At 30.9% G+C, this 13909-nt stretch overlaps 2 protein-coding genes across 2 annotated transcripts; both read left to right on the forward strand.

Annotated features, from left to right (window-relative positions):
- Positions 1-546: 546 nt before the first annotated feature.
- On the forward strand, positions 547-1644 carry LOC145311329 (uncharacterized). The gene has a single exon (XM_080150532.1). It carries the CDS (start codon positions 563-565, stop codon positions 1361-1363), a length of 801 nt encoding a protein of 266 aa, XP_080006658.1. The 5' UTR covers positions 547-562; the 3' UTR covers positions 1364-1644.
- A 4502-nt stretch (positions 1645-6146) lies between these two features.
- Positions 6147-7796, forward strand: LOC145311328 (uncharacterized). Its single transcript, XM_080150531.1, has 2 exons — positions 6147-6234; positions 6634-7796. The coding sequence occupies exon 2, from the start codon at positions 6659-6661 to the stop codon at positions 7544-7546; it is 888 nt and encodes a 295-aa protein (XP_080006657.1). The 5' UTR covers positions 6147-6234; positions 6634-6658; the 3' UTR covers positions 7547-7796.
- The last annotated feature ends 6113 nt before the right edge of the window (positions 7797-13909 follow it).

The following is a 13909-nucleotide window of genomic DNA, read 5'->3' on the forward strand; positions in this document are numbered from 1 at the left end:
TAAAGTCGGTAGAAACATAAAGCTATAGAAAAGACATGTAAATTGAGTTTAGCAAATTAAAGTAAGTCAGTTTTTTTTTATATATATAAAAAGTTTGAAAACATCCATAAAAGCAATATAATTTAATATCAGATTGTTGGACATACAAAAATTTCTTGAATAGATGAAAAAGTTTTAAAAATAAAGTTACATTTTTAGTACTTGATAATAGGGATGCTTTGCTTACAACAATCTACATTGTTGTCCTAGGAATTATCATTAAAAAAATCATATGAGTAAAAAATCAACATATTCTAAATTTTTATGTACAGAAATACTGGTAACAATTATGGAGTTGCTATGCTAGTTAAGATATTAATATAAGGAGAAAGTTTTCATAAAATACAATTTCCTACGTGTTGAAAGGCCTTCAGACATGATCTTAAATAAATCTTAAATTCATAGGTAAAAATGAAATGTTTTAAAACTGATGATAAATAGTTGGAATTATTATCTTTAAATGTAAACTGGTATTACTATAAATATTATTTATTCTAGGTGCAAGAACTATTAATAATCCATCATGAACAATTGTCATATCTGCTGCAAGGAATTCTCTACAAATGGTAGTTTAATAAGACACATGAGAATTCATACAGGAGAGAAGCCATTTAAATGTGATCTTTGTGAAAAGACATTTTCAGAAAGTGGTAACTTAACTAAGCATGAAAAAATTCATACAGGAGAGAAGCCATACTCATGTGAAATATGTGAAAAAGCTTTCCGTACAAAGTATGATTTGAATCATCATTTTACTGAGCATGGTGAGCCATTAACTCTACACAAGTGTAATATCTGCTGCAAGGAATTCTCTACAAAGAGTAGTTTAACAAGACACCTGAGAATTCATACAGGAGAGAAGCCATTCAAATGTGATTTGTGTGAAAATGCATTTACACTACAACAACATTTGGTAAGTCATATGAGGATCCATACAGGTGATAAGCCATTCAAATGTAATTTGTGTGAAAAAGCTTTCTCACGATCAAGTTTATTAACTTTACATAAAAGGATCCACACCAGTGAGAAGCCATACTCTTGTGACTTATGTCAGAAATATTTTTACTCCAGTTCAAACCTGACAACGCATAATAAATCCGCTGGACATCTCAAGAACTTAGAATCTACTAAGAATACAGTTCCAACTTCTGCTTCTACCAGTTTTGTTGATTGTGGTAAAGCTAATATCAAACTAGAGAAGAAAGATGAAGAAACTCTTGATGAGGATCCTATATCTATAAAGATAGAGGCTGAGAGTGTGGAAGTAATTATAAAAGAGGAAATAAAGGAGGAAGAAGGAATTGAGAGTGAAGAATCTGTTTAAGTAGATAAACATAAGAATGTTTGATAAATGAATGAACCTAGTTTGCGAATTTGTTGTAAATTTCTGTTAGCAAGTGCTTTGTTTTATATTTATGTTTTTATTTAAGATTTGATGTAATGTGTAAATGATATTACTTCTCTAAAATCAATTCTAAAGAAAAAAATCATAATTCTTTGAAAAAATGTTATTCGTAAAAATGTATAAATAGGTAGTATCTTATATATTTTGTTTGCTTTATTGTTTAAACATAAATATGTGTCGTCCTAACCCTTCAGGGCTATCTTGTACAGAGTGAGTCAAATAAAACTGAGTTTTCCGATTTTCAGAAACAACCAGATAGAATACAGAAAAAATGATTATATGTCCTTGTTCTCTGTACAAAAGCACATCAAAATTGTAAAAGGTGTTTTTCATTATCTCTAAAAATGCGGCCTCTATGATAGGTGTATGGTGTCAAAAAATGCCTTGTGTGAAAAATGTTGATCAAGAAAAATTAAAATAACTCATCTATTTTGTATATAAAAATCTTAAAATTTCAATATTTATTTAGAAAAAGGTCTAAGAAAAGTACTTTAATGAGTTTTATAGGTGAAATGATTTTTGGCTCCTTACAAAAGCATTTTTAGAATACTGCAATTTGTCATTTTTTCATATTTCTTGATTGTGATGCATAATCTTCTATAATAACGTAGCTTATAGTAAAAAGAAAAAAAAATCTTTTTATTTGACAAAAAAATCTCTTAAGATAAAAAAGTTATTAAGGTTTGAATTTTTAAGATAAAAATGCCTTTTAGAAGCCCTACCCTATTTAAATGAAGTTATTATAACACACAAGTATAATTTGTCAAAAGGGGGCGGAGATTTTTGAGATTAAATCCGGTCATAGTCCAAATATAGAGGAAATTTAGGGGGAGGGGGGAGGAATTTAGGTAACAAGATGAAATATTTCTGGTCATGAGCTGGTTTTCCGGTCATGAGCTGGTGTTCCGGTCATGGGGTGGTTAAATCTTAAGAATAGTTTTTCATTTACCTTAGTTTTAATTATACCTTAAAGCTATCAAGTCATTACAATGGTTCGTGCACAGTTTTCTCCTGAACAAAGGACTAAACTTATGCTTGACTATTCTAATTTAAGTGTGTTAAAAAAAAACTTTTGGCCAGAGCTTAACCAGCGGTATATGGAAGCATTTCCCATGTCTCGTCTGCCTGCAAAGAACACAGTGAGAAATCTTATGAAAAAACAATTGTCAAAGTTTACAATGCACAATTGTAACAGTAAAGATTCTCCAGGCAACACTCATAGTGGCCGCACACGCACGGTTGTGACAGAGAGAAATAAGCGTAGGGTTAAAAGGTTGATGGATAGAGATTCTGCAAAGGATTTAGGCCGTATTGGACGAGACCAATCACCAATCAACTCAGGCCGACGAAATAAACTTAGTATTAGTCAGACCAGCTGGCGTAGAATATCTGCCGAGTTGAAATATCATCCGTACAAGGCTGTCAGGCGCCAGAGACTATTGGATACAGATCTTCCCAGGCGAATCAACTTTTGTAACTGGGTTTCTAGACAAAGAGTGAGTGAAATGAAGAATATCCTGTTTTCGGACGAGGCCTGTTGTGATTTGAAAGGTCATGTTAACTAACAGAATGTGGGAATGTATGCTGAAGTAGGGAAGGGGCGACCAGAAAACCTTGCACATGAAAAATTTGTTTTGGAGAAGCTGCTTGTTTTTTGTGGAATCAAAGCATCTGGCTTATTTGGTCTCAAATTTTACCGCAATGAGACAATGAATGCAGCAAAATATAAGTCACTTCTCCAATACCATGTGTTGCCTGAAGTCAGGGCAAATAATGGTGGCAACCTAGACAACCTTACCTGGACACAGGACGGGGCTCAATGCCACACAGAAAGAAGAAACATTGCTTATCTTCACCGCCAGTTTGATGGCCGACTGATAAGCAAGGGAGCTGAAAGAGAATGGCCACCAAGATCACCAGATTTAAATCCCTGTGACTTCTTTCTGTGGGGTTATTTAAAAGCTCGGGTTTATTATCCTAAACCTAACAATCTGGGTGAACTGCAGGCAGCTATTCAACTTGAGGTTAGGCAGATGGATCCTGACATGTGTCGTAGAGCAGTTTTAGATATCAGAAAACGTGCAGATCTATGCTTAAATAATGATGGAAAGTGCTTTGAAACATAGTCTTTGATTACAACAAAACGTTTGATTTATAATGTGATATTTTAATTTAAATACATTGTATTTTTAAGATGTTAAATATTTACAATCTGTTGAATAAAAATTTTAGTAATCAAAATATATGGTTGTTTATCTTTTTAGGATGGTAGACATTTTTTATTATAAATAAATCTACCTAAAAAGTACAAAATAATGGCCGAAAAAGTCATCACACACACTTTTTAAAATCTTTATGCTCTAAAAAGCGCCGTTGTTTTCAGTGATATTCAAAAACACCTTTTCTATGTTTAATGTATATTTTTATAGAGAACAAGAACCTATAATTGTTTTTTCCATATTCTAATTGGTTGTATCAGAAAATCGGAAAACTCAGTCTTTTCTGACTCACCCTGTATATACCCAATTAACCCTAACCTAAGTTTGAGGAATACTAATTTATATAATATTGTAAATTTTTTTGATATTTCCACTAAATCGTGTAGATGCTGTTTCTGTCTATACAATTTTTCTGTACTTCTCTTGAATGCAAAAATGTGTATTCCTTCTTTAATTCAATTAGATCTACTTATAAAATAATAATTTTGTCTACTTTCAGACAAATATAAAATGAAATAAGATTTGAAACTGAAGTCAACATAAAAAGAAACAAACCACGCACAGTCTCAGTTAACAAAATTAAAGTAAGTTAGTTTTTAACAAGTACAAGAATAAATATGTCCATAACAATAAATAAAATAGCACAGCATATTTTGATTACTTTTATTTACATATTAATGGACTTGGACACACCCAACATATAGGGTAGCTATATTAAATAAGATATGGATGTAAGAAGAGATAGTTTTCATAGAGCAAATATGGAATACTTTTACCAACATATTGTCAGCTGCACGAACACATCTTAATTATATACTAGCTGCACAAATTATATACTAGCTTTTTTTAACAAAAGTCAGTATTTAAAAGGATTATTAAAAAATATGAAGGCTTGAAATTATTATTTTCAATTACACACAGGTATTACATTCAATATTATTTATTCTAGGTGCAAGAACAATTAATAATCCATCATGAACAAGTGTCATATCTGCTGCAAGAAATTCTCTACAAAGAACTGTTTAACAGTACATATGAGAATTCATACAGGAGCGAAGCCATTTAAATGTGATATTTGTGAAAAGGCATTTTCAGAAAAAGGTAATTTATTAAGACACAATAGGATCCATACAGGAGAAAAGCCATTCAAATGTGATACATGTGATAAGGCTTTCTCTCAACAAGGTCATTTAACTGACCATAAGAGGATCCATAAAAGGGAAAATCGATACTCTTGTGATACTTGTGGAAAGACTTTCCGTCTCAGTAAAGAGTTGACATTACATAAAAGGATGCATACAGGAGAGAAGCCATACTCGTGTGATACATGTGACAAAGCTTTCCGTACAAAGTATGAGTTTAATTATCATTTTACTGAGCATGAGAAGCCACACTCTAGTAAATTAACTCTACACAAGTGTCATATCTGCAGCAAGGAATTTTCTATGAAGAGTAGTTTAATAAGTCATATGAGAATTCATACAGATGATAAGCCATACTCTTGTGATACATGTGAAAAAGCTTTCCTATATCAATGGGAATTAAATAACCATAAGAGAATCCATACAGGAGAGACGCCATACGCTTGTGATACATGTGACAGGGCTTTCTCTCATATAGGTAATTTAACTATGCACAAGAGGATCCATAAATCCAGTTGGAATTTTGTCACACCTTCTGCTTCTACCAGTTTTGTTGATTGTGGTGAAGCTAATATAAAGATGGAAATAAAAGATGATGAAACTCTTGATGAGGATCCTATATCTATAAAGATAGAGGCTGAGAGTGTGGAAGTAATTATAAAAGAGGAAATACAGGAGGAAGAAGGAATTGAGAGTAAAGAATTCGTTTAAGTAGATAGAAATAAAAATGTTTGATGAATGCATGACCCTAAATAGCGAATTTGTTGTAAATGTCTTTTAAAAAGTGCTTAATTATGTTTATTTATGTTTGTATTTAAGATTTAATAATATGTGTAAATAATATTACTTTTCCAAAAATAAAAATAAAATGTGTAAATAGTTAGTATCTTGTATATTTTGTTTGCTTTATTGATTAAACATAAACATGTGTCGTCCTAAGATTTGTTGTAGTGTGTAAATGATATTACTTCTCCAAAAATTATTTTAAAGAAAAAAATCATAATTCTTTGAAAAAAAAACGTTATTTGTAAAAATGTGTAAATAAGTACCTAGTATCTTATATACTTTGTTTGCTTTATTGATTAAACATAAATCTGCGTTGGCCCAACCCTGTGGGGCTACCTTGTACATATACATACTCAATTTACCCTAACCTAAAATTGAATACTAATTGATATAATATTGTAAATATTAATTGCATTTCCACTAAATCATTTAGTTACCGTTTCTGTTTTCTATCCTATTGAGCAAGGTATTTCTACCATTTATAATTTTTATCATTTCTTATTTTCAATTAGTTCTTATAATTAAAATTGTGTTATTTGTAAAATTATTATTATATTTATTTTCAGACTGTATAAAAAATGAATTGAGACTCAATGATTATAAATAGAAAGAACAACCGAATTATTTGAGTTTACAAAGTAAAGTAAGTCAGCTTATATATAATACAAATATTACGTAGCAGAATCTTTAAAAGTCATAAAAGTGAATTAGTTTGCTGTAACAAAAATATCATTAAAAAACAGTTGGGGTTTGGGATGATCGTTTTCTATAGTATGTATTTAAAATTAAAGCTAAATATAGCAATTAAATAAAACATCAGAAGTAGATTGGGTAATAAGACAAGTACATGTAAGTGGATAGAAGAGAAAGTGGGATAATAATTAGATATCAGAGGAGAGTTTTTATAGAGTACATCTGGAATACTTTTACATACATAGTGACGGACACATCCTACATATAGAGTAGCTATTAAAAATGATGTTGCTTTAATTTTTTATTTTCAACTCTACACAAGTATTACATTAAATATTATTTATTCCAGGTGCAAGAACAACTAAGAATCCATCATGAACAAGTGTCATATCTGCTGCAAGGAATTTTCTATAAAGAGAGACTTAACAAGACATATGAGAATTCATACAGGAGAGAAGCCATTTAAATGCGATTCCTGTGAAAAAGCTTTCTCACAACAAGGTACATTAACTGTCCATAAGAGGATCCATACAGGAGAGAAGCCATTCTCTTGTAATACATGTGAGAAAGCTTTCCGCTCAAATGGTGAGTTAATTGTTCATAAGAAGATTCATACAGGCGAGAAGCCATATTCTTGTGATACATGTGAAAAGGCTTTCTCACAACAAAGTGCATTACATATACATACGCGGATTCATACAGGAGAGAAGCCTTACTCTTGTGGAACATGTAAAAAGACTTTCAAGCAACAAAGTGAATTAACTACACACAAAAAGATCCATACAGGAGAGAAACCATTCAAATGTGATTTATGTGATAAGGCTTTCTTACAACAAATTCATTTAACTCATCATAAGAGGATCCATACAGGAGAGAAGCCATACTCTTGTGTTACATGTGGAAATACTTTCTCACGACAAAGTGCATTATATATACATAAGCGGATTCATACAGGTGAGAAGCCATTCTCTTGTGAATTATGCCAGAAATATTTTTACTCTAGTTCAACCTTGAGAAATCATACAATTTCAGCTGAACATCTCAAGAAAATAGAATATACAAAGAATACAGTTCCACCTTCTACTAGTTTTGTTGATTGTGGTGAAGCTGATGTTAAACTAGAAATAAAAGTAGAAGAAACTCTTGATGAAGAAGATCCTCTCTCTATCAACATGAATGTTGCAGAAACTATAAAACAGGAAATAGAAGAAGAAGAAATCAAGCATAAAGATTATATTAATATCGTAGAACATAAAATTTAAATATTATGGAATACCAAATTTTGTAAATATTTTATTATTTTTAATGAAAAAGGGGGGGGGGGAGTTTTGCCACTTTTGCTTAACCCATACTTTTTTAAGCTTGATATTAATGTTACACTATATTTTAGGTTATTTGAAATAAATTACTTTTATGTTATATTGTCTAACATTATAACCTTTCCTAAAATCTCGGAGTAAGTGAAAGTGGCAAAACTCCACTCCCCCTCCCGAACATTACTTTATCTTTATGAAATCTGTATATATTATTTTTCTACTTTTTCTGCTTAATTAAGATTATTTATTTAAAATAATTTTTTTCTATTTTGCAAATGAAAACTTTTGATTTTTTTCAGATAATGGATAACAATGAAATGAAAGTAGAATTCTTGCAGCCTTTATTTGAATAAAGAGCTAAGGTAAATGTGATTACTTTCATTAATTGTGCCAGAATTATTTTTCAAAATTTCTCGCAGAATCAGACAATTTGGAAGCATTTGAGATTTTTTTTTATTTTAGGTTTTCCCCTTACAACTAACTCCTGCGAGACAAGCTAAATCTTAATTTTATTAGTGAGCTACTCACTTCATTTTAAGATGTTTAAACAAAATAACTTTTTCTCTGACATTTTTACAGTGCAGCTACCTTTGTAAGCAACAGCACTACCCTTGCAGTAGCCAAAGAGTCCACACAGGGGTTAGTTATAATAGATTAGATTCAGAATCAGAAGTAAGTAAGTTTTCAACATGTGTACTAGGATAATTTTGTCCATAACATTAAATAAAACACCACACCATATCTGGAATACTTTTACTTATTTATTGATGGACTCACCCAACATATAGAGAAGCTATACTAGTTTTCATAGTGACAGACGTACAAGAATATTTTGATTATAAAGTAACTAAAATTATTATTTTTAATTCAATACAAGTATTACATTAGATATTATTTATTTCAGGTGCAAGAACAATAAATAATCCATCATGAACAAGTGTCATATCTGCTGCAAGGAATTCTCTAGAAAGAGTGTTCTGATAAGACATATGACAATTCATACAGGTGATAAACCATTCAAATGTGATACATGTGATAAGGCTGTCCGAACAAGTTATGAGTTAACTGTCCATAATAATTTTGTTTATTTATTATGATATATGTAAATGGTAGTATTCTGATTTCATTATATTAAGGAGATTAATTTTACCTGTTCTAATCCGTACTTTACAAAAATGTTCAATTCTAAAAAAGTTATAATCATAATCAATCAAATTTGATTTTAGTTCTTTGTAATATAGAAAATCTATTTTTCTGAATATTTTTTTATTTCAGGTACAAGAACCAAAAAATTCACAATGGACAAGTGTGGTCTCTGCAAGAAGAAAATCTCTTCCAAGGGGAACTCGACATTACATATGAGAATTTTTGAAGGAGAAAAGCTGTTCATTTGTGAAAAGACTTTCTCACAGATAGATCACTTGAAAATTCCAAACACAGATGAGAAAATATACAAATGTGGAATATGTAAAGAAACTTTCCATACAAATTGTGAGATGACTCTCCATAATTCGATCCATACAGGAGATTACTCTTGTGATACATGTGAAAAAGTGTACCGTACAAGAAGAGAGTTAACTGTCCATAAGAGGTTCCATACAGGAGAGAAAGCATACTCTTGTGAATTATGCAAAAAATCTTTTAACTCATGTTCAAACCTGGCAACACATAATAAATCCGCTGGACATCTCAAGAAGTTAAAATCTACAGTTCCACCTTCTGCTTCTACCAGTTTTGTTAATTGTGGTGAAGCTAATATCAAACTAGAGATAAATGAGGAAGAAACTCTTGATGAGGATCCTATATTTATAAAGATAGAGGCTGAAAGTGTGGAAGTAATTATAAAAGAGGAAATAAAGGAGGAAGAAGGAATTGAGAGTGAAGAATTTGTTTAAGTACATGAACATAAAAATGTTTGATAAATGAATGAACCTAGTTTGCGAATTTGTTGTAAATGTCTTTTAACAAGTGCTTAATTATGTTTGTTTTAAGATTTGAAAATACGTTTAAATAATATTACTTCTCCAAAAAAAATTTTAAAGAAAAAATCATAATTATTTGAAAAAAATGTCATTTGTAAAATTGTGTAAATAGGCAGTCTCATATATACTTTGTTTCTTAATAGATTAAACATCTGTGTCGTCCTAATCTTAGAGGGCTACCTTGTACATACTCAATTTGCCCTAACCTAAGCTTGAGATTGATATAAAATTGTAAATATTAATTACCTATGAACTAAATCATGTAGATACTGTTTATGTTTATACTTTTTTTCTGTCCTTCTCTTGAATGCAAAATGCGTACATCTTCTCTAATTCAATCAGACTACTTATGAAATAATAATTTTGTCTATTTTCAGACAAAAAATAAAATAAAATAAAATAAGAGAAATAAACCACGCATAGTCTTAGTTCAGAAAATTAAGGTAACTTAGTTTTTAGCAAGTATAAGGATAAAGAGGAAAGTAGGTTGTGCTAAAATTCCGTAAAGATGTGAGTTTTAAGACTTAAAATCAGTAGTAAATCGATAATATTCACTAAATATGTGTATTCCTTATTGAAAGAACTCACGCTTTGTTTTTTATTAAATGAATAAGTTGGGGTACAATGTTTTGCATTTTCGATATAAGTAAATAATAATAAAAAACCCATAGAATGCGATAATAACTTCAGAAAAATCGAAGAAAATATTTTTCATACTTAATTAACGTTTTTAAGCTTTTCTTCAAAAAGTTTAGATAAGATGCCTTTAAAAGTCGTCTATGATTTTTTTCCGGGATAAAAATGTAACTTTAAAATAAGAATTACAACATATTTTTTTAATTAGTACAAAGTAAAATTTTGAACATTTTATTGATCAGTATATTTTTTAAAATGTGAAGTAGAAACCTGAATATTATATCATGAAAATTGTGTTATGATTCGATTGTCTGCTATATGACAAGAAAATAGATACTGACAGTACTTGTTGGTTCTTTTAAAAAAATTCGGTAGATTACTTTCAGAACCTCTCTTTTTGCAACATTATTTGAATAGAACAGAGCCGTAGTCTTAGTGACTACAGCCAGCCAACCATTGTTTTAGAATTGTAAAATTTTTTAACTTCTGATAAGAACAGAATTAATGGTATTTTTGTAAATATTATACCTCCAAGAAAAGGCTATACTTCCCAATCATATGTTGTGTGATATTTAAGAGGAATTATTTTGATATAATGTCATTAAAATATTCGTTGAAAAAATGCTATTCTAGCTTATACTTCACATTTTAATGTGTATGATAATTCAAATAAAAGATAATGAAGATTTATATTATATTGAATTGTTAAAATTATAAAGAAAAACCTGGAAACAGTAAAAAACTGACTTTATTTTATTGACGCAGGGAAAATTTTGTCAAATATTTGAATAAAAAACAATATAAAACAAAATGAATTTTTTTTAATATAGTCAAAAAAAGGCTTAATGAGTTTAAAAAAATTTTCATTTACTAATCATGTCAGTTAAACTCTATTATACAGAATACAGTGTAAAAAGATGTTCTCGTTTTAATTTTAAGTAATTTCAAATGCATTTTAATACCTTTTGATGATTTATTTTTTGAAACATCATTTTATAAAATATTATTGATTTTTTAACAATTCTAAACATTCAAAAAATGATTTTATTAAATTTTCATCACTTAAATTGCATGTTTGATGAAATTTTCAACTGATAATTCAAGAAAACCCGTTTAAGGTTTATTATGTTTTACTTTGAATCGTTAAAAAAATATATTATTGTCAAAAAAGGAGAAGTTATGCTTTCCTCGAAAAAAGACCTAAAACATGAAAATTAACACGTGTAATGAGAATTTTTTCCTTTCAGGCTTAATTTTAAGTAATTATTGATATTTTTTGCAAAAATGATTTATATAAAAAGTATCAAAACTCAATTTAAGTAGTGGTGCTAAAAAAGGTTGCGAACTTTTGCAATTTTCTTGCAAAAAAAATTTTCTCAGATTTTAAAAATAGCAAAGGGTGTTATTAGACGTACTTACAAATACAATTGCTAAGTCATTTCGGCCAAACACTAAAATAAAGTTTTTACATCTGAGGGTGGAACAGTGAACAATAAACAAAATTTTTTTTATTAAAGTTAACATAAATTTTATCGTTCTACTACTGTTTTTAAGCCTTAAAACTCACACTTTTACTGAATTTTAGCACAACCTACCTCCCACTTTTGTCCATAACATAAATAAAACAGCACTGCATGTTTGGAATACCTCTACTTACATGTTGATGGACACACCCAACATATAGAGAAGCTATACTAGTTTTCATAGTGACAGAGTAGCTGTACTAAATAAGACATGGAGGTAATGAGATAGTTTTTATAGTGACAGACGTACAAGAATACCTTGTGAGTATAAAGTAACTATTATTATTTTTAATTCTACAAAGGTATTACATTATATAATATTATTTATTCTAAGTGCAAGAACAATAAATAATCCATCATGAACAAGTGTCATATCTGCTGCAAGGAATTCTCTAAAAAGAAAAATTTAACAGTGCATATGAGAATCCATACAGGAGAAAAGCCATACTCTTGTGATACATGTAAAAAGGCTTTCTCTAACCGATGGTTTTTAAGTAACCTCTCTCCTTCCACCGGGAGACGCCCTTGTACTTGGAGACTTCAATGCACATGATAACTTATGGCACTCGAGCATTCAAGATACACGTGGCTCAGAAATTGCAGATGATATTGGAAATTCATCTTATTGTGTTATTAATGAGAATCTTCCCACCAGAGTTCCATCCAATGGTCAACCAACATCACCTGACATATCTCTGGCATCAACATCCATCGTAACTAGTACAGAATGGAAGACTAAAACCTGCCTGGGATCAGATCACCTCCCAATCATTATAAAAATTAAAACATCAATCAACCACACAAAAAGTGACTTCAGAAACTTTATCAACTTCAATAAAGCAGACTGGGAGAAGTTCACTAAAATCACCGAACAGGAAGTTCTGAAGCTACCTGACCCTACATCTACTGATCCTACCACAGGACTACCTATCATTAATATACACCAAGCTGAAAAGGCTCTCAGGAAAGTTATCAATAAAGCTGCCAAAAGGACTATACCTGGCGGCAGAATTAAAGACATAATTCCTGAAATACCAACAGCAACAGCCAACAAGATTAAGACTAGAGATGAATTAAGATCAAATGACCCAAACTCTCCAGAGATTGCCAACCTTAACAGAGACATCCTGAAGGAAATTAATATACATCGCAAATCTAAATGGAGAGAAAAAGTCAATGAAATCCACAAAGGTTGCTCTTCAAAACTATTCAAATTAATTAAAAATCTGAATGGTAAAAGCTATGATAACCACAACAATCAAGCTATAAGGTTCAAAGGTAAATATCTATCCACAGCCAAGGATATTGCTTTTGGTTTCAACAAGCAATACTCCTCCATCGTGAAACATCAAAGCTCTAAAGGCTCAAGAACCATCTCTAAGAATATTAAGAAGAACGACCTAGAGGACAACATCACCTTCAACTACATGGATACTAAGAAAGCCATAAAAGCTTGTAAAGCTTCTAAGGCAGCTGGGCCCGACAATATTTCCAACCTCCATCTTAAACACCTAGGAGATAATTGTATTAAATACCTAACCAAGATCTTTAACATCTCAATGAGCACCAGCATCATCCCCGACATCTGGAAGACCTCCATCATTATCCCTCTTCTTAAACCCAACAAGCCTGCAAATGAATCTGACTCCTACAGACCTGTTTCTCTCCTCTGTCCTGCAATTAAAATCCTTGAACGACTTCTTCTCCCAACCCTCACCAGCAACTTAAACATCCCTGTCTTCCAACATGGCTTTCGTAAAGATCATTCTACAGTCACAGCTCTAAATGACTTCAATATCCAGATATCAAATGGTTTCAATGAAAAAGCTTCTATCAAACCGGATAGAACAGTGCTACTCCAAATTGACCTTAGTAAAGCATTTGACATGGTCAATCATGACAAGCTGCTTAAAGACCTCAACCAATCCAACATCCCTGGTGCCCTAAAAAGATGGTTCTGCTGCTATCTAAAAGGACGTCAATCTAAGGTTAATTTCAGAAACCACCTCTCTAAAAGCAGAAATATTAGAGCTGGAGTACCACAAGGAGCTGTCACCTCTCCTATTTTATTCAATTTTTACCTTCGCCATCTACCAAACCCACCCAAGAACATTGTGGTTGTCCAATATGCTGATGATATTAGCATATATGCTACAGGCAAACCACAT

Source organism: Acartia tonsa, unplaced genomic scaffold (assembly GCF_053477335.1).
Source record: "Acartia tonsa isolate MP-2025a unplaced genomic scaffold, ASM5347733v1 sca5, whole genome shotgun sequence".
In the NCBI taxonomy this organism is placed as follows: domain Eukaryota; kingdom Metazoa; phylum Arthropoda; class Copepoda; order Calanoida; family Acartiidae; genus Acartia; species Acartia tonsa.